The sequence below is a fragment of the Egretta garzetta genome, unplaced genomic scaffold (genome assembly GCF_000687185.1).
Source record: "Egretta garzetta isolate BGI_Z169 unplaced genomic scaffold, ASM68718v1 scaffold258, whole genome shotgun sequence".
NCBI classification, from domain to species: Eukaryota; Metazoa; Chordata; class Aves; order Pelecaniformes; family Ardeidae; genus Egretta; species Egretta garzetta.
Window position 1 is genome coordinate 537,298 of NW_009260413.1, and position 25,297 is coordinate 562,594.

At 39.2% G+C, this 25,297-nt stretch overlaps 1 protein-coding gene across 1 annotated transcript in view; it reads right to left on the reverse strand.

The window, feature by feature from the left end:
* Positions 1 to 25,297, reverse strand: part of INPP4B (inositol polyphosphate-4-phosphatase type II B) — a 213,434-nt gene that overhangs the window by 99,224 nt on the left and 88,913 nt on the right. Inside the window, 4 exon segments of the mRNA XM_035899207.1 lie at positions 1,470 to 1,600; positions 15,639 to 15,786; positions 21,350 to 21,422; positions 23,854 to 23,965. Of these exon segments, the coding sequence (XP_035755100.1) occupies positions 1,470 to 1,600; positions 15,639 to 15,786; positions 21,350 to 21,422; positions 23,854 to 23,965 (464 nt within the window).

Consider the following 25,297-nt stretch of genomic DNA (forward strand, 5'->3'; position numbering starts at 1 on the left):
ACGCACTCAATTCTCTACAAGAAGAAATTATTCTGCTATGCATTTTAGTTGTATATTGAACTAAAAGCTGATTGCTCTATTACTCAGTACACACACACAAAGTTTTGTTTGGTCTGTATAGAAAACTAGAAATAATTAAGAAAATACTGCGAATTCTCCCTAAATATATATTAGATATTTTCAAAGATGTTATCATCGTTTATACCTCTATTTTTTACAAATATTCATAACTGTAACATACCCCTTTTTCAGAAATATTCTAGGTTGCAAACTGATGTATATGTAACACAATGCACAGTATTTACCTCTGACACGCATTGCTATGCCTACACACACACAGCTGGCGAGAATAGAGAGTAAAACAGCATATACAAGCAATAACAGCAGCATGGTCATCAAAAACAAGGATTTGAGATGGTCATTATGAGGACCAGTGTTAGAAATCTGACACCAGCAAGAAAGCAACTAACAACAAGGCCTTTGTAGTAATTCAGAGCAAATGCGCCCATTTCCTTCCAGAACACCTCAAAAACTGAGGGTCGTGGCACACCAGCAGGAAGAGGCAGAAAGTCATGCTATGAACAGACCGAAATTTTTGTTTGCTCAAAATACAGTGTTATTCAGGAAATAATTGCAGTAGTCTCACAAAATAGAAAAGAATTATCATAAGTTCCTTGAATGATTTGTGAACAAACAAAAGGGAATAAATTCAAAAGAAGAACTAATTTGTTCTGCAGTGTTTTCTTGTTCTTTTTATGAGTAAGAATCGCTACAGGAGGAAAAGACCAGCTGCCTTTTCTGCACATTTGTCACTGGTGCTGTCTTAATGCACTGGCATGCAGACATCACATATATTACAGTCCCTGACCACAGGACTCCAGCAAATATTAACCGAACAAGCACCCAGTGCACATCAGAATATAAGACCACTGTCTCCACAGGAAAAAAAGCAAGGCAGGACATACTGCTATTTCTGGACTGAAGACAGACTTGCCCATCCCATATTAATTCTGTGCTTTTCTGGCACAATGTGAGCAATGACAACTACTACACTAAGGCTATGCAAAGCATAGCTAGATCTTACTGTTATCCTGTAGACTGTTTAAATGTAACTTAAGTTAGGTTTCAATAAAAACTGACAAAACTACCTCTAAGGCTGGTTTCAATCAGCAGATGGTATTCAATACTAGCAGAGCAGTATATTTAAGGGAATATGCAATTAAAACATACACGCACTTCCAATTTTTTTTGCTGCTGTGTAACCATGTACCACATTAACTGTGAAAAACTGATGGAATGCATGAAAAAACATTTAGAAGAGGAAACAGGGAACCTGTGAGTATTTAAAAAGTACAATCATTACAAATATTTCATTTTTACATTTTATTTCTGCCGAATATGCCACTACTAATGACAATAAATCCAGTTAATTCTTAACTGCTCCAGAGGAAGAGAGGCAACTTTCATACCTGTATGCTTCCCAAGCTCTGCAAGAGTATCCTGGTACATGCTCAACATCTGATCACAGTGAGCAATAACGCTTTTGCGCATATTGTCCCAGTGAGGAGCAAGCTCTCCCAAGTCTTTAAGTTCCTGATTCCTGTATCAAAAGGCAAAAAGAGAAGGCACTAATTAACTCATTAGTCCATTAACATTCACCCCACATTAATTCAATTAATCCAAAACCAGTTTGTTGAAAAACATCAAAAGCACTTCCTAATTGAAATAAAATCTGCTTTGATGACACTTGTAAAATCTGCTGATTTCAGCTCTGTTATTCAGCCACACAATAAAGAATGTCAAATCAGTAATATGGTAATTTGTGTTCAAAACTCATCTGGTACAAATGCAATGGCCTGAAAACTGAAATATTATTTCTGCCCTTGAGGTAAGAAGGCTTCCAGGCTCCAGAGAGCTGTGTTCACAGCAAGTAACTTTTTCCAAAGAAGTATTAAACACTGTTGTTAAAGAATACAAAGTTTGCTCCTTTTCCAACGCTTGCAGTGTAGCTGTTTTGATACATTCTACTCTTGGGATACTTTCACACACTTCATAAATACAGTTCTGGCAGCGTTTCTGCAAATGTCAGTGTGACCAACACACCAGCCATCACGACATTTCTTTAGTGTTCAAAACAAAACAAAACACACAAACTAAAAAAAAAAAAAAAAAAAACCAAAAAACACCAGTCCCCTAAAACTTAATCTTCAGCCTTACAGCTGTGTTCATCAGGTCAAAACAGCAGTGTTATGGTAACCAAACATGTCACTGGAAACCCAAAAGGAAATCCTTCAGCAAATTATCAGTTTTCCTGTACACTCTTGAGAACTGACCTGACTGAAATAGAGATCACTTTAATTTCCTAAACAAACAAGGATAGTTACAGTACACTGGGTTTTCTGTTTGTTTTCCCCACTTGCAAAATAAGTTCATCCTATATCCATCCCAGAGCCACTTTGGGGGACCTGCTTTTAAAGAAACTGAAAATGAAAGATCTCGAGTCTTCAAATACTTGGAATTGTTCAGGAGGAAACTTGTGCAACACGGCCAACTAGTTTTCTTCATTTTCCCCAAAGTATCAAGCAGATTGTTTCACTGCAATTCTTTCCTTGGAAGTCTCAAAAAAGACTTCTAGAGGACAGCTCTTCCCTGTAGGAAAATTACTGAAGAAAGAAGAAATACAGGGGAGAGCAGGGCAGAAAGGAGGTGGAAAAGACCGATGAGACTGCAGCACAGGGCCACAGAGCTACACTTAGCACAACAGTGCTAAGTGACCACTAGCCAAAAAGTCTTAAAATTATTTCTTAAACAGAAAAGTCCCACACTGATACACTGACGTTTTCCCCATCATTACTACTTTTGCATTAGAGTGAACAGTATCAGAATAAGCTATACAGGCATAATTCTGCTCCTGATTAATATGACAGACAAAAGAAAACAGATTGCACTGGAAGCAGAATTAAGGTGTTTTGTTTAAACATGTCCTTGAAAGTATCAAAATGGAAAGAGAGATTACAGTACATGAACCCACTGGGAGTTTACTAATGGTGTGTGATTACTTTTTTCCATTTCATTCAAGCTAAAGAACAGAAGTAGATGAAACAGTTCAACTTCTCTCCATCAATACAAACTGGCAATGCTGTAGCATAAGAATCAACAGAAGATGACAGGCTGGAGAGCTGGGCGGAGAGGAACCTGATGAAGTTCAACAAGGGCAAGTGTCGAGTGATGCACCTGGGGAGGTTGAACCCCATGCACCAGTACAGGCTGGGGGCTGACCTGCTGGAAAGCAGCTCTGCTGAGAGGGACCTGGGAGTCCTGGTGGATGACAAGCTGACCATGAACCAGCAGTGTGCCCTTGTTGCCAAGAAGCCCAATGGTATCCTGGGGTGCATTAAGAGGAGTGTGGCCAGCAGGTCGAGGGAGGTTTTCCTCCCCCTCTACTCTGCCCTGGTGAGACCCCACCTGGAGCACTTGTGTCGAGTTCTGGGCTCCACAACTCAAGAAAGATGAGGAACTCCTAGAAAGAGTCCAGAGGAGAGAAACTAGGATGATAAACAGACTGGAGCATCTCCCCTACAAGGAAAGGCTGAGAGAGTTGGGCTTGTTCAGCCTGAAGAAGAGAAGACTGAGAGGGGACCTCATCAACACATAGAAATATCTTAAGGGTGGAAGCCACGAGGATGAAGCCAGACTCTTCTCAGTGGTGCTCAGCAACAGGACAAGGGGCAATGGGTACAAACTGAAACATAAGAGGTTTCAGTTGAACATGAGGAAGAACTTTACTCTGAGTGTGACGGAGCACTGGAACAGGCTGCCCAGGGGTGTTGTGGAGTCTCCTTCTCTGGAGATATTCAAAGCCCGCCTGGACGAAGTCCTGTGTAGAATGCTCTAGGAGAACCTGCTCTAGCAGGGGGGTTGGACTGGGTGATCTCCCAAGGTCCCTTCCAACCCTTGCAATTCTGTGAAAACCACCATTTTCAACCACCATTTTCCTTGCAAGCTTTTAGCAGCTTGAAATGAGACAACCCATTAAATGAAAATCTCAGGTTTGCTCCTAAGAAAAGCTCATAAGATTTAGCAGGGTATACAATTTATTTATTTTCAGTGAAGATATTTTGGCCATTAGTATTTGTTGTCTTATATAATAGTTCTAGAAACAATGTTTGGACCTGGCTGGGCTCCAAAACTTTACTGCTCCTCTTATGCAGGAATATAATATTCTGCAGAGATGAGAGAAATACCACACAGTGAGAGGTGAGCACATCAATGCGCCACATTCAGAGACCTCCATCCCATGGGAAACTCACTGTTGGGGACTCTGCTTCCCTGCCTCTATTTAAGTCCACTCCTGGAACTGTTGGTCCCATGCTCAAGCCAAGCAATAGCAGGAGTAGAAACCCCTTACCTCAGACTAAAATATCCAACCAAAACCCAAAACTGGTTTAACTGGCTGACTATGAGTTAGTTGACACCAACTGTAACATTGACACCAACAGCAACAGGAAGGGAAAACTCAAATCCCACCATATTAACTACTACATGTTTTCAAGGAATGTCAAATCCTGCTTTTATCATTGTCAACAAGGCTTGTATTTGTTTCATCTCAGAAACACACACACATCACTGAACTCAAAATACAACCACTAGTATGCCATGAAAAGACACAACTCATCTGCAATGTTTTAATAAGTTAAGCATACAGTTTTGTAGTAATCTAGAGTATATATAGCATGGAAACTTTAAATACTACCTTTCCTAAGTTTATTTGCATTTAAAGATACAGTAAAAGCAGGATTATATGACATAAACACTATTCTTCCAAAACCAGACTTCTTGCACATTTTATATCTTTCATTCAAATGCAAATACATAAGACATACGATTTAGACACTATTCGTGTCTTCTGACTTCTTACTATTCGTCACTGCTGTTGTTGACTCAGTACACTCTGAGTTATGGCTGAAAAAAGAATTATCTTTCCTATACCTAAACTCCATCAAAAAATTCCCATAGTACCAAGCTTTATTATTATTATTAGGTCATGCAAAGAGAGAATTAGAAAGGCTAAAGTCCAGGTAGAACTTAAATTGGCCAATTCTGTGAAACATAATAAAAAATGTTTCTATAAATACATTAACAACAAAAGGAGAGCCAAGGAGAATCTCCATCTTTTCCTAGATGCAAGAGGAACCACAGTGACAAAGGATGGGGCTAAGGCTGAGGTACTTAATGCCTTCTTTGCCTCAGTCTTTAAGAGTAAGGTCAGCTGTTCCCTGGGTACCCAGCTCCCTGAGCCAGAAGACAGGGAGCAGAACAAAGCTCCCATGATCCAAGAGGAAATCGCTAGTTACCTGCTCGGCCAATTAGACATACACAAAAGTCTATGGAGCCAGATGGGGTCCACCCAAGGGTACTGAAGGAGCTGGCAGAGGTGCTCAACAAGGCCCTTCCCATCATCTCTCAGCAGTGCTGGATGACTAGGGAAGTTCCACTTGACTGGCGGTTGGCAAATGTGATGCCCATTTACAAGAAAGGCCAGAGGGAGGATCTGGGGAACTACAGGCCTGTCAGTCTGACCTTGGTGCCAGGGAAGGTCAAGGATCATCTTGAGTGCCATCACACAGCACGTCTAGGATAACCAGAAGATCAGGCCCAGTCAACATGGGTTTATGAAAGCCAGATCCTGCTTGACTAACCTGATCTCCTTCTGTGGCCAAGTGACCCACTTAGTGGATGATGGATCGATGGGTGGAGGCCAACTGTATGAGATTCAATAAGGCCAAGTGCCCCCCAGCGTTCTGCTTGAGAAACTGGCTGCCCATGGCCTGGACAGACATATTCTTTGCTGGGTAAAAAACTGGCTGGAAGGCCAGGCCCAAAGGGCGGTGGTGAATTAAGTTAAATCCAGTTGGAGGCCGGTCACAAGTCATGTTCTGCAGGGCTCAGTGTTGGGGCCAGTTCTGTTTAACATCTTTATCAACAACAAGGACGAGGGGATTGTGTGTACCCTCAGCAAGTTTGCAGATGACCCTAAGCTCGGCGGGAGTGTTGATCTGCTTGAGGCTAAGAAGGCTCTACACAGGGACCTGGACAGGCTGGATCAATGGGCTGCAGCCAATTGTATGAGATTCAACAAGGCCAAGTGCCGGGTCCTGCACTCGGGTTGCAACAACCCCATGCAATGCTACAGGCTTGGGGACGAGTGGCTGAAAAGCTGCTTGGCAGAAAGGGATCTGGGGTTTCTGGTCGATAACTGATTGAATATGAGCCAGCAGTGCATACAGGTGGCCAAGAGGGCCAATGGCATCCTGGCTTGTATCAGAAATTGCATGACCAGCAGGAGTAGGGAAGTCATCCTCCCCCCGTACATGGCATTGGCAAGGCCACACCTTGAATCCTGTGTTCAGTTTTGGGCCCCTGACCAAGAAGACGGACATGGAGGCGCTGGAGCATGTCCAGAGAAGGACAGCAAAGCTGGTGAGGGATCTGGAGCACAAGTTTGATGAGGAGCAGCTGAGGGAACCGGGGTTGTTTATCCTGGAGAAGAGGAGGCTGAGAAGAGACCTTATTGCCCTCTACAGCTACCTGAAGGGAGGTTGTAGCAAGGTGGGGGTCAGTCCCTTCTCCCAAATAACAAGGGATTGGACTAGAGGAAATGGCCTACAGTTGTGCCAGGTGAGGTTTAGATTGGATATTAGGAAAAATCTCTTCACTGAAAGGGTTATCAGGCACCAAAATGGGCTGCGGAGGGAACTGGTCTGAGTCCCCATCCCTGGAGGTATTTAGAAGACAGGCAGACGAGGTGCTTAGAGACATGGTTTAGTAATGGACAGGTACAGCTGGACTCTAAAATTAATATTTATAATATATATTGGTTCTACAGAGGAAAAATTACTGATTCTCCTTTTCAGTGCAGCCATGGAATTTTGAATAGCTTGTCAACAGAGCAGTAAGCTCAGAGCAAACTCAATATTGTTAAAATAAAGCTATTTATCATCTTCTTCCCCGACTCCAAATCCCCTCTCAAAGTCTTTTCCAGGTAATTGCACTCATCACCATGACAGATCCTGTGCTCAGCATCAACTTCAACCCTTCTTAGAAAGACAAATCCAAGCTTTGTCTACATCTTGCTGTTCAGCTCCTCAAACTGCCTCCTGGATAGTCTTTTCTGTCAAGCAGAAACTCCTACCCAGGAGCATGTCTCAACTTTAATCATCACCTGCCTTGATTACTTCAATATCTTCCTTGGTGGCCTTGGCGTAATCTCACCCCATTTGTGTCTAACCAGAATGTGGACGTAAACAGTCTGTCCCATTTCTCCTCCTCCACTTCAAACATTACCTAAAGAGCTTATTTTTAAGCCTTTCTCAGGTACTTTCTGTTTTTCACATCCATTCTTTCCTTTAGTAGACCAATTATGCCAGCTTTCATTGAGCACTTCCCATTATGGATGGAAGCAATGCCCTATTAAAAAAAAAAAAAAATCTACCTGTTACCCTTTCTTCAAAACTCTTTTCTGCCATTATGGCAGAAAAATTCAATATTGGATCCTGATCTGCCGAAAGCACTATATACCACGCTAATCATTAACTATAATGATTAATGATCATTGGTGCTAATGCAACACAATTTTAAAGAGATGAAAATTCTAAGAATAAGTTATGAGACTCCTCAGGATCCCACAGCACTATCAGAAATGTCACAAACCTTCATTTCAGGCTCCTACTTGAAAACCAACAACTTTCCTTTTACTTGGCATGACTTGCTGATTTACATAGCTACCATTCGTGGGCACTTTGCCCTTTAGGGCCTTCTCCTGCTGATGGAAAGTACAGTCATCGTGCAAGCTGCTACACTCATATGCAGGATGGTTTGGGAGGATCTGTGCCTGGACTGAAATATCTGTGCTTTATGAATAACCACATCAGGGCAACCAGAGATCTGTAAACACTATATGACTGGATACATTTCTGAGATTACTAGCAATTAAATACTGTTGCCATTAGACTCAAAGTAAAATCACACACAATTTGTTTTGTTCCAAGAAAATGTTCAGTGAAGCCCATTATCAAATGATGGTTGAGCACCCAAGGCTCAGATTAATATTCTACCTTTTGATTTATCAGCTTGTGCTTTTATTTTTTTTATTTTTAAGAACACCTTAGGTGCATGATTATAGTAAACTGCTAAAAGTAGCTGGAAGAGGCACAAAGAGTTTCCTGTATTATTCATGTTGATAACATCTACTTAAACAGCCTCTGCTTTGTGCCATGCACTCTAATGACCACAGTAACAGAAAAAGTCTCTCATCACTTTGGATATGAGGATATGGGAACAGCTTAGAAGTCCAAAGGAAACATATTCAATGCGGAAGATGCAAAACACTGAATTCTGTAGGGAGTACTTTGAATGAGTGGTATGCCTCGTTCAAAAATTATTTGAAGAAAGTCCTAATGCTGAAATCATGTTCCCAATGAACTTGTTCTTGCAAAACTACCACCAGCTTCAACAGTCCAGACACCACTGTGGAAAGCACACTGAAAACCTCTCGTCAGTGACAATAAAATCAAAATAAAGCAAAAACCACCACTAAGATATTAAGATGATCAAGATCAGTCAGAAGTGGGCATTCCCTCATGGAACTTTTTTGGATCTGATTATTCTCTCTCAGAAAAGGGAACAAGGGGAATAGCCATTTGCATCATTAAGGACACAGCACAAATCTTCACAAATTGAAAGATGAAGTTGGAAAGGTCAGTCTATTTATACAAAGAAGAGATAATTAAGGGATAGATGATAAAAACACCCAAACCACAAATGCTGTATGAAGACAAAGCAGTAACTTGTGATGAATTCAGCTTCAAAAATCCAGTGGTGCAATTGCCAGTGAAGCAAACACGACAAATTCAAAACCGAAAAAGGGAAGTGCTTTTTGCCTCCACCAAGCAAAATTAGCTTTTGAAATCCACTTTCACAAAACATCAGAAGCAAAGTGCTTAGCAGGATTCAAAACAAGATGAGACATTTCTGCAGACTGTATTTGAAAAAATTTTATAGTATTATAAAGGCAACAAAGCTCTGAATATTTATCAAACAGGAGCTTTGGAGTAAATATAAACCATAAGCTTTGGGCCATGATTCAATCACTCATAAGTAAAGGAAGCTTCTAAGCTTCCTTCTAAGGAAAGGAGCACAGGAATTATTTTCCCTAACAAATTTTACTTTAAAAGTGTACATGTTTATGGATAACCATTTAATCTTTTTTTTGTAGAATAGAAGTAGATAAAATTACTCTCATTTTTCTTTACCACAAGTTATGGTCCTGTAATATACAGACAATAACACACCAAAACTATGTAACACTCTCCAGAAATAAAAGAATCATGCCTTTTTTACTATATTATTCCTAGAACAGACAAATAATTACTAAGGAGGATTTAATCCTTCTGGGGAAGCTACCACAAAAATGAATAAAAGGATATTTTCCTTTCCTTTCATTTAGAACCTCTTGAAAACAGTTGCCATTTTTCTCTTCTTTCAGAATTTCCCCAAATTATTTCAGGTTCTGGCAAGCCCCACCTGACAAGAAACTAAAAACTAAAATATAGGTTGTGCCTACCTTTTGCATTCCTCAAACATTGGTTTAAAAAAAAAAAACAAAAAACAAAAAAACCCCAAACAAACCACCCCCAAAAAATGGAGCCATCAAACACATTAAAAAAACAAATCTAAAACCTATTTCTTGTATGTATATGTGGAAACCACCCCCAAAAAACGGAGCCATCAAACACATTAAAAAAAAATCTAAAACCTATTTCTTGTATGTATATGTGGATAATAGACTGGGATTTGCAAAGGCTTTAGAATATATTATCTGTTCCTGAGAGCTGGAGTTTTTAAGTTAATTTTGCATTTCTATCAACTACTATCGCCTCTAGTATCCAAAAGTGTAGATAATATACAAGCTAAATTAAACCCATTTCTTCATTCCTGCCTTAAAACTCTTTAAGACTCAAGATGAGAAGCATGATCATTTGAGGTTTATTCTATGACATTTAATAGCAGAGGATAATTCTCCTGCATCACATGACTGCAAAGAGCCTCAAATTCAGTAAGAGTCAGGATGCCATCTGTGGAATTTACACATTAATGTTAAATTAAATTTTAGTAACTAGCAATAGTGTATAGAATTTGTTTAGGTGGTTTTTTGTTTGGTTGTTTTTTAAATTTTACTGTTTGATCAGGAAACACCGGAACCAGCTTAAGACAATGTTGCTTCAGCTCTATGATATAAGCAGGTTGTATTTATAACTTCATTTTTTTTCTTTCAGCTTGAAATCATATATGTGGCAAGATTAATCACGTTGTTAATTGCATGATTACTCAAGCATTTAAAACAGTTTTGGGTGTTTGTTTTCTTTTTTTCCCCAATTTATTAATGAGAATGCCTCAATCAAAATAAACAGTGAGGATCTTTATGAAATGAGGAACATAGTACAATTGTACAAAGCTTTTTGCATCGCCTTAATGCCTCTAATTTATATTCTCTGCACCCCCACTGACATGAACTGACAAAATTACACTCAACTTAGTGCTATTAGAACCACAGGTAAGTACTGGTAAGTGCAAAATCTCTAGTTAACAACGTAAAAATTCAAATGCTTTTTGTGATGATGGAATTTAAGAGTGTTAAAATAATTATAATCTTGAGAAGATTATTCTTTGCTTTGGTTTTGTATTGTCCTTCACTATAATGTGGGAGGCTCTAAGACGACCTACAGGATGTATCATTTGCTCAGTACGGACTTCTTTGAGGCTGGGGCATGCTGTGCACAAATATAACATCTCAAAATTTCAACAGCCAGTCTCTGAGAAGCATCGCTGACTGGTATAGAATGATTTTGTGGAGTCTTAATACCTGTGTGGATTTTGCAGAAAACAACAAATACTCCTCTCTGACAGGACAGTCAGTATGTAAGCTAACATTTTATAGCTTTCAACACTGCTGAATAATAGGTAGCGTTATATAAAAGTAACTCTCATAAAACAAATCAGGCAATGTTACTCCATTCTAATGCACTACAACTTTAAACACCCCCCAAAAAAAGTAAAGCTCAGCATATTTTACTTCATTAAGTCTGACACGAACACTCCTTAGACTTTCAGGGAGGCCATCTTTCCCAAAATTAGTTACAAACAGTGAAATCAAGAATACAGAGAATTATGTAGTGTTCATACATTACAATATACTCTCTCCTTTAGTTTATAAATGAATGTTTTTTAAACTGATCATGTTTGAGGGGAGCAATTGTCTAAACACGACTCAGACACACAAAAAAATCAAGTCACACTTGCATTCATATACTTGTATTCCTCTCTGCAGTAACTGATGGAGAATAAGAAGAGAAAGGTTTAGCATCCTTTTTTTGGGGGGGGTGGGGTGGTGTAAATACTACATATGCATGAATTTGAGCTATGTTCTACTGACGTTTTTTGAGACTTCTTTTAAGTGTTGAAAAAATTACTTCTGTGAACATTTGTGCTAGGTAGTTACTTGAAGTAAGGTTTTAAAAGCCCTTAAGCGGATAGCATATTAACAATGCCCGTCTAAATGTGGTCAGTTCAAACACCTTCAAAAGTCATGGTAAATTTACTCAGGATAACTTTTTTTTAAGCTATTACCCTCTATCAATACAATGGTTTTGTAGTGCAATTGCTCAAAAATAAGTCATGTAAAAATATTGTGCAAAGGTCCAGAAAAATCAATGCCTAGTCCCAATACATGGCATTTCTGCCTGGGTCTCCATTTCTCTATAGAGGTTGTGTATTAAAAAGTAGTAGAAAAACATACATTTTTCAGAAAGCCTGAACTTTGTCCTCATTCTGCAATGTTACAAGAAAGCAATCAGAAAACAGATAAACAGCATTGATTTGCACAAGAAAAGGCTGCTGGAGTTGGGACAGGACAGCTATTCCTGATGCAGGAGGAAAGCTTGAGGGTGCTTTGTACTCTGGAGAGAGGGTTCAAGGAAAGTTCAGCAATTTATCCTTGAAATTTTTTTATGGGTTGTGACCACAAGTGCCATGGGCCAGTTTCAGCCATAAGCAGATGGAATTTCCTTTCAGCCAAAGCAGTTTGGTTTCAAGGGACTCAAAAGCGCCTTAGTGGAAAATCTGAGACACATGTACCACAGCTTCTACTGTAGTCTCCCAATTCTCTCTCTGTGCCGAACTAGTGTAACACAAGTTACATCTACAACTGCAACCTTAGATTATATAGGTCAGTCAACTTTCTGAACAATTACTTGTAGTAGTAAACTACTTGTAGTAGTAAACTACTAAGTCTTCTTTATAATCATTAGGTTTGAAGAACTACTTGGCCAATCTTGCATGATAGGTGCAAAATATCTGGACAAGATTTGTGTAAAGAAATATTAAAAACACGGGAAAGGACTCAGTGGAAAACCTCGAGGAGGAAACAGGAATCATTTCTTAAAAAATCAGCAAAGCAGACTGTATGACCCTTATTAGAACAATAAAAATGACTGCATAGCTCCTATTAAAACTTATTCCAAGGAGGTTTGAGGGACAAAATATTTAATGCCTATCTTTAAAAACATTATTTCATGCTGAAAAGCAAAGTTAAACATCCTTAGAGGTTACACATTTCAAAGTATCACGTCAGTAAATGAAAAAGTTTGGTTAACAATGACCACTGTAGTTTTACCAAGAGTTATACAACCTTAAGAGGTATGAGAAAAGGGAATTTAAATAACAATTTAAAATACAATACTGAATGGGATTAACACTTCACTTGGATGTTTTTCATAGGTAATTGCTTCAGACCTGACTATACTGAGGCCACAGTAGGAATAAAATGAAACAGGCTAAGGATGATAAGAAGTGGCCTCCAAGACAAAAATATTTATTCTTTTATACTAGCTGGGGAAAAAAGATGCAGAGAATACTTCAGAAGAGAATAGCCTCAAGATGGTACAGTGTAAGTACTGGGTTGGGGTAACCCCCAGTATCAGTACAGGCTGGGGGAAGAAAGGATCGAGAGCAGCCCTGCTGAGAGGGACTTGGGGGTGCTGGTGGATGAAAAGCTGGACATGAGCCGGCAATGTGCGCTGGCAGCCCAGAAGGCCAACCCTACTCTGGGCTGCATCAGGAGGAGTGTGGCTAGCAGGTCGAGGGAGGTGATTCTGCCCCTCTACTCAGCTCTGGTGAGACCTCACCTGGAGTACTGCATCCAGCTCTGGAGCCCTCAACACAAGAAGGACATGGAAGTGTTGGAGCGGGTCCAGAGGAGGGCCACAAAAATGATCCGAGGGCTGGAGCACCTCTCCTATGAGGACAGGCTGAGGGAGTTGGGCTTGTTCAGCCTGGAGAAGAGAAGGCTGCGGGGAGACCTGATTGCGGCCTTTCAATACCTAAAGGGGGCCTATAGGAAAGATGGGGAAAAATCTTTTTCGTAGGGCCAGCTGTGACAGGACAAGGGGTAATGGTTTTAAACTAAACCAGGGTAGGTTTAGACTAGTTATAAGGAAGAAGTTCTTTACAATGAGGGTGGTGAAACACTGGAACAGGTTGCCCAGAGAGGTAGTGGAGGCCCCATCCCTGGAAGCATTCAAGGCCAGGTTGGACGGGGCTCTGAGCAACCTGATCTAGTTAGCGGTGTCCCTGCTCCTGCAGGGGGGTTGGACTAGATGACCTCTGGGGTCCCTTCCAACCCAAAACATTCTATGATTCTAAGTTTTGTACGAGTTCAAGAACTAACATAATAATAGCCTCCTAATGTCGTTTTACTACTTTACAAGCATAAGGAGTCCACGAGAGCACACATCTTTGCAATTATTTCAAAAAAGCAAGGCCCATTCAAAGCTGAAGGGTCCAACCTACACTCTTATACGATGATACAATGCCCCTATTCCCACCATCTGCTAGTACTCTACCACAAGTTGTTGCTCCTCTTCGTTGGCCTTACCTCCTCCCTAAGACTGATACAATCACCTCGTCTCTCTTTCTCTCACCCCCACACTTTCTACTAGGCTTGAACAGCTAACCACACTGGCAGTCAGGAAAATCAGAACCACTTGCCTCAATCTCTGAGCAACTTTTACATCTGTTTCTTCCTCAAAGCTTTTCTTTAGTCTGGTGAGTACTGAATAATTGCTGAAAAAAAACCCAAATCATGGTGATTCTTTATTATGACTTTATTCAAGGAGGTGAATGCTATAATACAAAATAACAGCAAGCACTATTACTTGCCTTATGCCTTTGGAGAGAATAATGCAGTAGTAGTAAACGTGGTTAAAGTAATCCCCTAACATTTAAAAGGCATTTACCCATGGGGCAAATGAAAATCTGGGAAGTGGATGAACTGTGCAAGTCAGCATAATCTCTTTTTATTTCTTACTAAAAACCTTACACATTAGTATTCTCAAACCAGATCAGGCCATAAATGCCTAAACACTGTATTAAATGAATAAAATAAAGTATTATAACAATTCATATTATTTTTATAACCCATCATCACCATGCATAAGTATGTATCAGTCCATTGACTTTATTAAAAGCAAGATTCTGGTCTCCCACATGCTGTTCTATTGGCATAAAAAGATCATAGAAAGCAGCAGATGGGGTGAATAAAAAAGAAAAGAAGCTCCTATTGCAGGGCAAAAAAAGCACTGTAAACAATCACTGGCAACCCCCTCTGACGGAGGGCGTTGCCTGAAAGCGCACAGGATGGCTTTGGGATGCAGCACTAGCTCAGTGTTCCTCTTATACATGAGACCAGATGTTCACCCCATGTGTGAGGCAACTTTCACAAGGAAAGAGGCATGATCTTCTTCTACACCACCCATTATCACTGGAAAAAAAAGGTATGCTTTCAGGGAAGCCCTGGACTGCTTGAAATATTGTTTTTTTTCCACAGTTATATCAGCACAGCTTACATGTATTCAAGGATAGGCTGCCATTTCAGTCCCTGCAGTGGGAATTTGGACATACAAAGGATTTTGGGACACTTGTGCTCCCTATCCTCTTTTTTTCCCAGGCCATACATATTGTAATGATCCTCAGATGTCCCTCCTGGTTACAACACCAAACATGAACAAAGGTTTCAAACTTACATTACTTTGGTATCCTTTTCTTACACTAACTAATTTAAATTAGTTCGAGGAATGTGATTTATATTCTCATTGCTCCTTTATTAACTACAAACACATCATTTTCCATTGCTTGCATAATGGTTGTCTGTGATATAAGCACTGCCCAGACACAAATCCAAGCACACTACGATGTAGTTCACACCCTTGTCATCTGTTGTTTCTTTACAAAATGTTAACTTTTCAGGATATTTATACCATGAACCAAATTTTGATGCTTACACATTTCAAGTCACAACCTCGCTCTAGCACAGTTCATTGCTCAGAACTTATGAAGTCACTGGAGTCTTAAAAATTCTGAGCAATCAATTCTGTTGTTCAGTTACAGCTGTAAATTCTTAGCAACTAAAAAGATCACTATATTTTGCCTATTTCATACTACAAATTAGTATCTTAGCTCATCACATTATTCCAAGTAAAAAAAGTAAAATTTACTATTTACTATTGCTACTACTTCTTCCTTACCTTCTCATATCCTCCTTTATGTGCAGATTGATCAGTTCTTTCGGAACATGGAAAGAGAGGGTGGTCTCAGCCATCTGTTCCCGGATCCGCATCCACTTGTTGTCAGAAGTAGGGAATCTATATAACTTACAGATTGGGTTTTTTAACACTGCAGAGAAGAAAAATTATATCATTGCTTTACTGTGCTTATATGACACTCTGAAAATTTATGACAACAATTTCATCCAAAAATAACACATTATTTCCCCCTTCCTTGCTTCCAGAATGAATTTTAGACATTAAATTTTTATTTAATTTATTATAGCAGCATGTGGAGGACAAAATATTACTAGTGCAGTAGATAAATCACATTTTACCCACACAGTAGGTATCCTGTGAATTTAGGATTTCAGTGTAGGGAGAATGTAAATTATGCTCTCTATTCTTACACTTAAGATACAGTTAGGAAAATGGAATCCACAAATAAACAACGAACCCACATATAGTCAATGCCATCACTTACCATCTGCTAGAATCACTCACATTGCTAATAAATTGCATGGGACAAGTGAAGCATGCCTCAAGAGTTTAGCTATGATGCATCTGATGCATCTTCTTCATGACATGCACACACAGAAGTCATTAACACAAATAGATGGTATGCACCTACATTAAAGGAAACTTGACCATTCAACATGGTCAAGAGACTGCCACTACATGGAAATAAAAATAACAATGCTGCAAACCTGTTAGAAACACTGTTCTCTGACTACTACTATAACTTGACATGGGAAAATCATGTTATTCGATGTCTTAGAAGGTTAGGCTTAAAACCCACCATGGTTTTTATCTTAAAGCTCTCACGTGTTGGCTATGTTTCCATTCAGATCTTAAAATAAGTAATAAAGGTGGGCAATTTCTATTCTCTCCTTTCCTCTCCCCACCCCGCCCCCAACTGATCTTCCAGAAAGAGCAAACGGGGAAAAATCTGAGAAAGAAAAGTTTTATTTGACTACATTGGTAAGCTTACTGGGAGACAAATGATTGTCATTTAACACATAGATCCACTGCTTCCTAACTCAGAATGACTTTGGACAGCCATCCAAATCCTCCAACAGTACCTTTCTATCAGCCTTCTGGAAAAAGCTGCCTTAGAGCAGGCTCCCATTGATCTGCCACTGAATGGTCTATAACTCAAAGGAATGCATTTCCCATGTGTGCTGCAAGGAAACTGTTGCTGTCAAAATGACATCTGCTAACAGAAATTTCAGCTTCATGACTCTCTGCCACCATTATTGCCTATGTAGGCTGATTTATAGAGAATGAAAAACACAGACCAAGTTACTGAAGATACAAAAACTATCTTGTCTATTTAATCAAACTGGTTTTTAACCAAAGTCCTTCAGGAAAGGCCTAAAACAAGACCACAGTGTCAAAGATATCTGTAATAAAATAGTTGCTGCCAACTAATAATGTTGTAAATAATCATGTTTAAGTCATTGCAGATGTATCGTTTTGTATTCCCATCACCCTACTGAAATCTCTAGGGGGTATTTTTTGGTTTTGGTGGTGGTGCTTTTGTTTTGTTTTGGTTTTTTTTTTTAATAATGCCTCCTGTTCACTAGGAAGCAAGCTGATACTCTTTACCAGGACATTTCAAATTATGATCCCCCAGACACAAAAGGCTCTCTTCTCTAATTTACCTTTTTATATCTACTTCCTAAGAAGTTATCAAAGGATGTTTTTCCAAGAACAGACCTTAAATTTGCACTCAGAATCTATTACATTCAAAAATTCACATTGTCTGGGAGAACCTAATGCACATACGTAGCTCCACAATTTCTTTTCCTTCCCCACTATCACCACCACAGGAGAAAGAACCAAACCAAACAAAAAACCCAACACGACTACAGCATGATAGCAAGGAAGACTAGGAATCACTTTGAAAATGTGGGTCCAAAAGCTGTGACTTTTATCATTGTTAGAATTATTAAACTACTCTTCAGATACTACCTCTGAGTGTGAATTTTCAGCTGGGGATAATCTCAAGTGTGTTGCAAGTTTTAGAAAAAATGGCCAAAACATCTCTCCATGGTTTTATGAAGAAAACTTCATATACAAACTCAGAAAAAAGCCTGGGAATTTTGTTTTCACATGGAAGCCAAAGAATTCCCATTTGCAGTATTGCTAAAGCTTGAGATTGCCAATAAGAGCTGCACAATACTTTATGTTTTTCTTACAAACAGAACTACTGAAGTCATGTGCTTCCATACTTTCCAATTACAACAAGTTATCTAAAAAAGAGTTCTAGAAGGCATGTAAAACCACCCAAACAAGCAAGAATGCCAAGACTAGATTTAGCTGTTATAAAAAGTAGTTATTAAAATGAGTAAAGTTTCACAAAGGTAATCCTTCTTGTATTAGGCAGTGGTCACGAAAGGCACTGGAAAAAATAATCCAGGTGAACTGCAGTGGTTAAAAAGAGAAAAAGCTATTTTAAAAGCCTTTCTCTATAGCATGAAGCCTAAAAGCCAATGCCATATATTTAACATCCCTATTTTAGGACATTCTCATTTTTAAATTTAAAGACCTCTGTGCTTTTTATTCCATGCAATATCCTTCACACTGCTTCCACTGTAAGTAAAATAAAAAATTAATAAAAGATTGAATACTCTCTTCCCTATTGAACATAGATCAAAGCATACCACTGCCATATACTAATTTAATAACATTGTTTCTATTTAAACCTTCCTTTGTAGCACAGGTGTATTATGCATATAATTTCTGGAAGAATAATTTCAACTTACTTAATTTTTGCTTAATTTAAATTACTTTTATTCTCTTTTTGTATTGTAAAGCACAATATGTTTACATCCAAACAATTGGCAAACTCTCTAGCGTTATAAATAAATAACTGAATTTTGAGACATATAAATTCAATCTCTTGGGGTATAAATGGAATAGTGATAAGCCTCTGTGAAATATGATACTCATTCCCACTCACTCAATAGATGCCTCATAACTCACTTGAGGGTTGCGAGTTCCTTATATTAAGATTTAAATTTCAGAAAAATGCCAATGTGCATCTATGCCTACAGGCTTAAAGATTCACATAGCGGTATTTTTTCAGTTTCATAGTTTCGAAGTCCTGATAAACAAGATGAGAGAGAAAGTACCAGCAATCTTTACGATCACTGAATACATACATATATGGAATATACACTGTGCTGCAGATAGTTCTGTATGTACACAGCAGGGAAAAGTAGTGCAGGCAATGTTGATGTTGTCAGTTTGCCTGTAATATACTTCTGCAACATTACTGATATTGTTCCTTTCCCTTCAGTCCTTGTTTTTTGATTGCCTCTAATTTTGCCATACTGAAATTTGTCTGGCTTAAACTGATTATTTTTTCAAATTTTCAGTTAAAATGGTCCAGCTACAGAGAATGAAGCCAGCAATCTGCAGTAGGAAGTTCTGTGCTTTATAAACTTGATTTCTGACAGTAAATCTTCTAGAGAGATGTGCATTTTACAATATCCATGGCAATCCACCCAGATCTGACAATGACTTAAGCCTTGGGAAAGAAATCTCTGCATGTAAAAACTCAAAACTTGAACTTAACACCTCATACATGTACCAAGTGTCTACCTTTATTGAAAACTCTTGCATCATTCCCAGCTTCTAATGCCAACAAAACTGTGCACATGTCATTCATACAGAGTGGATGAATAAGTTTTTGGGCAGAGCTAGTGTGTGGTGCAATACACTTGAGGGCAGCACTGGTACCCATATGAGAAAGCCAGTCTCCACACAACACAGAGAGCTTTTGATGCACATGAAGCCCGGTCATGGAGGCATGCTGGGGAAGAGGCTGAAAGTATAAAAGGAGAGCTAAAATTTTTTAAGAAAAGAAATTGGGAATTCAATAAACAGAGTGGGACTGACAAAACCTGGAACCAGTGCCAGGCGTCAGCAGGGAAGTGGAGGCAACGCTGGGGTGAGAAGAGGAAGTCACAAGTACAGGAAACAGACTGAAGAATAAGTATTTATTAGAACAAGCTTCCTGTGCCTGAAAACTCTTTCCAATATCCTTCCTGCTGTCCTGACTTGCATATGCATCTGCAGTTCTGCTCTTTCCCCTCAACTCTTTTCAAAAACAAAAAAATGACAAAAAAAACTCCATGGTATGTTTGACTTCATAAACCCTAGTGATGTTAGGTAGGGTGGGGGTTTTGGTTTTATGTTATCTCTTGGTATATAAGAGCAATAAATGTAGAAATGTTAAGCGCTGCCTAAATATACTGCAGAATCACGTGCAAATACTAATGACAAAGTGATCTAAACTTCATTATTCACAAAACCAACACCTACGTTGGAAGTTCCAACAAAGCACATTCCCCAAACTACAGAATTTCCCCATCCACAAAAGCCCAACAAAAAACCCCAATCAAACCCACTCAATGGAGGCAGCAAATTGAAAAAAAACATCAGTTGTGCATCAGTAACATTTTCCCTGCACAGAAATGTCATTTCTTTAAGACACACCTGGATGACATACAGAACCAGAATCAAAGAATGGCTGCACGGAGTTAGACCAAATCATTGAACTGGTTCCATATCTTGTCTCCAAAGAAGAGCCATAGATAGATACCCAGAGATGCAAGATACTCTCCCTGCCTCCAGCTATTTTCAGTTCAGGAATTTCCAGAGCCAGATGTAGTTCCTGTGCATTTGGTAATTCTCAATGAATATCTTCTCCATAAACATATCTAGTCTCACATGGAACCAATGAAAAGAAATGGCAGTTCTGAAGAAAAACTTTTTCCCTGCTTCTGATCTAGTCTCAACAAGTCACAGGAAAAAAATGACAGCATTCACACATACATGGAAAAACCTCTCTGTTTTGAAGGTTTCTAGTGCTTCCTTCAGACTGCAAAGCTAGTCTAGTAAGTCTCATGTCCTACCAGTGAAGCAATATGAAAGTTTCCCTAAAGGTTTTAAAAGGTTTCAAAACTTCAGTAACATTTGTCTTCAACTGTGTACAGCAAATACACAGAATTCTTGACAGCGCTGTGGTTTCAGATGACCCATACATATAACTTATTTGTGACATTGTTATGGCAGAGTAATGGAGATTCATAAACTTAGGCTAATAAAACTTTTATGGTGCAGTGTATCAGCATGTAGTATTTCTCAGTATAATGAAAGAGAAATAGATCTATTCAACACTGTACACTCAAGCCCAGAGTTGACCTAGAATTGAGAATGCCTTGCCAACAGCTTCCTTCATTTTAGGACATACAGCTTCCAGATCAAACTGAAGCAGCCACTTCATCAGCTATGAGAGAGATTAATTCTCCAGGGTATTCAGTTGCAAATAATGCATAATTACTTTAACAGAATGTCATGCAATGACATGACAAAAACTTATGAGGTTAATTCCATGCCCACTGAAGTCACTGTTCAATGATTTTCAAGACTGTCAGTAAAGATGTATGAGTGGGAGATTTTAGCAGTGTTTCGGACAGCATAATGGCATTTCTGAAAGTTTTCCTCACCTTTCCCAGTAAAAGGATATTGTCACATATATATAAAACATTAAAATATAAAACTTAAGAATTCGTGCATCATTTGAAGAGCCTTTTAAGAGCTCAACCCCAAATCTCTGCTATTTCTTCAGGATCTGATACAGCATTGCAACAGTCATCTTTTATGGATGTTAGAATACTTACCTGCATTTAATGAAGGCAAGTTGTCTTTACCACTTATGCCTTCAGTGGCTGTACATTCACGAACCAATGCGCACTACAGAAGAAATGCAACCACAAATGTAACGTTTTCAGGTATTACAAGGAAATTCATAGCAGCTTATAAGTGGCAGACTGAAAAACATCACTGATAATATAACATCCCAACCCTTAATTATAATTCACATTTTTATCTTTATACTTCTGTTCCAATATACCGTAACACAATCAGAATTATCACAGAGAAAATGGCAAAATATGATCAGCTATTCCGTAATAGAACAGGTTTCCTACCAATACAATGGCAGAGGTTAAAATAATATTTGAGAAGTTCTGTGCTTTCAGAGAGGTTTCTTTTGACAAGGCAGTTTTCACATGCACGGTGTCAGAAAGCACTCCATGAATTTTTAAACAAGAGAAAGTAGGAACCACAAAAAGTCTTTAAAATGTGCTCATGGTTTGATTAAAGTCATTTGTTATGCAAGTGAATTGGAAGATTTCTTTGATAAGATTGGTGTATAAAATAAAAGTATTAAAAGTTTATGGAAAAAGCAACTGGTGTAAACCTATGTTAAATGTACTAGGATGTACGTTTTTAATGTTTCGCTTCCCCCAGTCAGAAAAAAACCCCAGATAGCCTCTCAAGGCTATAGGGAGCTCTGCTCCCAGGGCTTCCCCAGTTTCTAGGTGTCCTGTTACAGAGCTCAAAGCAAAGAGCAAGACATGACGTACTCTCTACCAGCTGATATCTCAGACTGAATTTAACTATCACCTTACTCTTCCATGAGGAATTCCCTGCACATAGTTCATCTAATGAGTTAGCAAACCTAATTCAGAACTTAATTCTCGAAGTAATTCAATAAGTCTCCATTCTCACAATTGCATCCTCACTACGAACATATAAACTAAGATTCCATGATGCAAGTAAGGACTAACTAAGGACTCCTTTAAAGACCACAGAAAATACAGCTGTCACAAGGTTTGTCTTTCTTGATAGTATTAGAACCCCCTAGAAAGATGCTATTAAAGCATCCTCCAAGCTAGATGTAGCTCATTAATTACATCTCAAATAACTGTGAGAAGTCTCGCTCCATATTTTGAAATGCAAGAAAAGCAAAATTAAAGAGAAGGCTGAAAAAAACAGTTCATGTTGCATATCTTGTGGAAGTTTTATAGTACAAAACCAGAAAGATTTCGCAGCATTTGTTGGCTTCTTTGGAACTGGTCCTACTAGTCCATTGTTTCAAAAGGGCGTGACGTCCTTTGAGAAGAATGGTGAAAAAGAAGTGTAAAATCTGTCCTCAGAGTCTGGCCCAAAAGCAGACTGTTTTGGCTGAGCAGGAAAGATATTCAGAACAATGCCCTTTTCTCCAAAAATACATTCTTATATGTTACTTCCAAACAAAAATTGCAGTCCTTAATTTTACATTCCCTGTAGTATTATCTCAAGTTGGTTTGGGGTTTTTTTTGGTTTTTTTGTTTGGTTTTTTTTCTCATGAAGAGCATAATACACCATAGTATTAGGGCTGCAAAAATTCTCAGTGAGAATGGGGCTGCAGAGGCAGAGACACCAGGAGGCGGCAGCTCTGTACAGGTACGTCAGTGGCCATCAGTGAGGGACCCAGTTAGAGAGACCTTATTATCAACTGCAAGTCATTCAAACATTGATTTCCTTGTTCTGAGCAGTCATGTCTCAATCTCTCCCAAGCCCAAACCTCTTGTCATCATGGACAGCCCACCCGTTCCACCCTCCCTCCTTTGGTTCTCCATTCCTCTCAAATTCTCCCCCCCCATATCATCTCCAGCTCCAGTCTCCACCACTTTTGCCTGCAACAACCTGCCTACTTAAGAGCATTTTTGCTCTTTCCGAGCCCTTCTGTCCTTCTTCTTGTCCCACACCATGAGCGCCCCAGCTCAGAACCGCTACATACACCCTCTGGTCAACACTGCCCTGTGCTAGCAATCTGAGGCACCATTGCTGCGCCATCCCTCCCGTTGATTTTCCCCAGCACTGTGTGCTCCCATGAAACGTAGCTGAACCTGCCCCTTTGCAAGGGGATTCACCTCTTCTTTGGCTTGCCTGTCTGCCATTCTTTCCAGGTTTTCAGTATTGTGGACACAGGTTGCACATAAAAATCCACGTGAACGGGACTTCAAGGGCAGAAAACAGAGGAACTGTCCAAGGGAAAAAGAAGTCAGATTTATGGCATCTCTGTGGACAGTTTTTTGATCAGGAGTGATTAAATATGATTGAGGTCAAAATCAGCTCTTTTTTTCCTAAAGAAGGGGAGGGACTAGGAAACAAGGATAGAATATTACTCTGCACGTTTTAATGAAAAACTATTTTTAGTTTAGGGAGATTAAGTGTACATAGTACTTTATTCCAGAAACTTTTGATTAAGCCCTTAACCCAATTTGGAATTAGTAATTTAGGCATTTGGTACAGCTGATCAGTCTAATTAACTTTGTGCAATGAACTGAGTTTTTACCTTTTGATCCTGGGTGTCTGTTGTGATGTGGTCCGTTTCTCCATCCCCTAGCTCTCCCATCTTCACAAGATCAACTTCAATGGTACCAACTGTTTTTCCACCATCAGAAGTCCTGGAAAAAAACCCCACGACACTGTGTCACCTGCAGTATCGTGTTCCTTCAGTAAAAATATTGTCAGTAAACATTTAGTCCCCTCTCCATTCTGTACAGCTGCAGTCACCTGTATCGAACTCATTATTTGCAATCATAAAGTGAATGTCAACAATAAGGCATATTATATTTTCTCCAAATTCTTTATAGCAATGAAAGTTTTCATCACAAAACTGAGGATCGGTAAGTGCTATAAACAGTGGAAGAACCCACAAACATTGCCAAGTTCTCATTCTAGACATTATTCTGGCTGTGGACTGTGAGAGAAAGGGCTGTAACATATTGCGCCGATACGCCACGTATGACCTGCAATCTCACTGCACAGTGCACTGCTTTGTTTCCTAACATAATCTGTGAAGAAAGGACATACTCAGCATTATTAATAAACCTCCTGCTAAACCAAAATAATGAAAATAATCTGCATATCAGTTTTCCTTTTGTAGTCTCTTTGCAGAGTAATTATTCAGAATCAGTCCCATTTCTTTAACTATATGGGAGAAGACAATACAGTTCCAGGTGAATTCCTTTATTATCACTTCCACAAATAGTTTGCTTCCAATCAGGCAAAACCAAATAGAAATTCAGATTCACATCTCCAAACAAAGAGTACTGCTCAAAGCCTTCTGGAAGAAATAAGAATTTAAACTCCAAAAAGATATTGAATGCTTTTTCAGCTTTCACAGGTAGCAAAACACCAAGGTTAATGTCACGATCTATCTCCCCTGGCTTATTCCGAACAGCTGGATTTTAGGAACGGAAGGAAAGACGGGTAACAGATCACTTAATAATAACGTGGAAAGTATAACAGCCACCAAGCAAAAAATTGGCAAAAGGAAATGACAAGAATAAGTTTAGCAGAACTGCAAAAGCACATAGAGGAAGAAGAATGAAAACAAAAGGGTTTGGGGCAATACTGTGTATAATCTCAGAAGCGAAGATAAAAAGTGATGAAGCAGGACAAAGGAATACGTAGAAGAGGGACTAGAGAGCCGGCAATGAAAAAGAAAAAATTCTTTTCAGAAACAGTAATATTAGAAAAAAGCATTTCCATTAAAAACTGCCACATTCCTAGGACAATCCCCGCTGCAGGAAAACATCACAACCCCCTTCAACACAGACACCCTTCCAGAACTTCATAAAACAGTCTGCACGTTATATTAGCAAAGGAAGAAAAAAACAAACCCAAACACCCTTCTCCTCAGTTCACCAAGCAGGAGAAAGACAGCAGTCGGAGCGCTGGCCCGCAGGTACACCCGCAGGCACGGTGCGGTGCTAAGGGGAGGCACTGCCCCA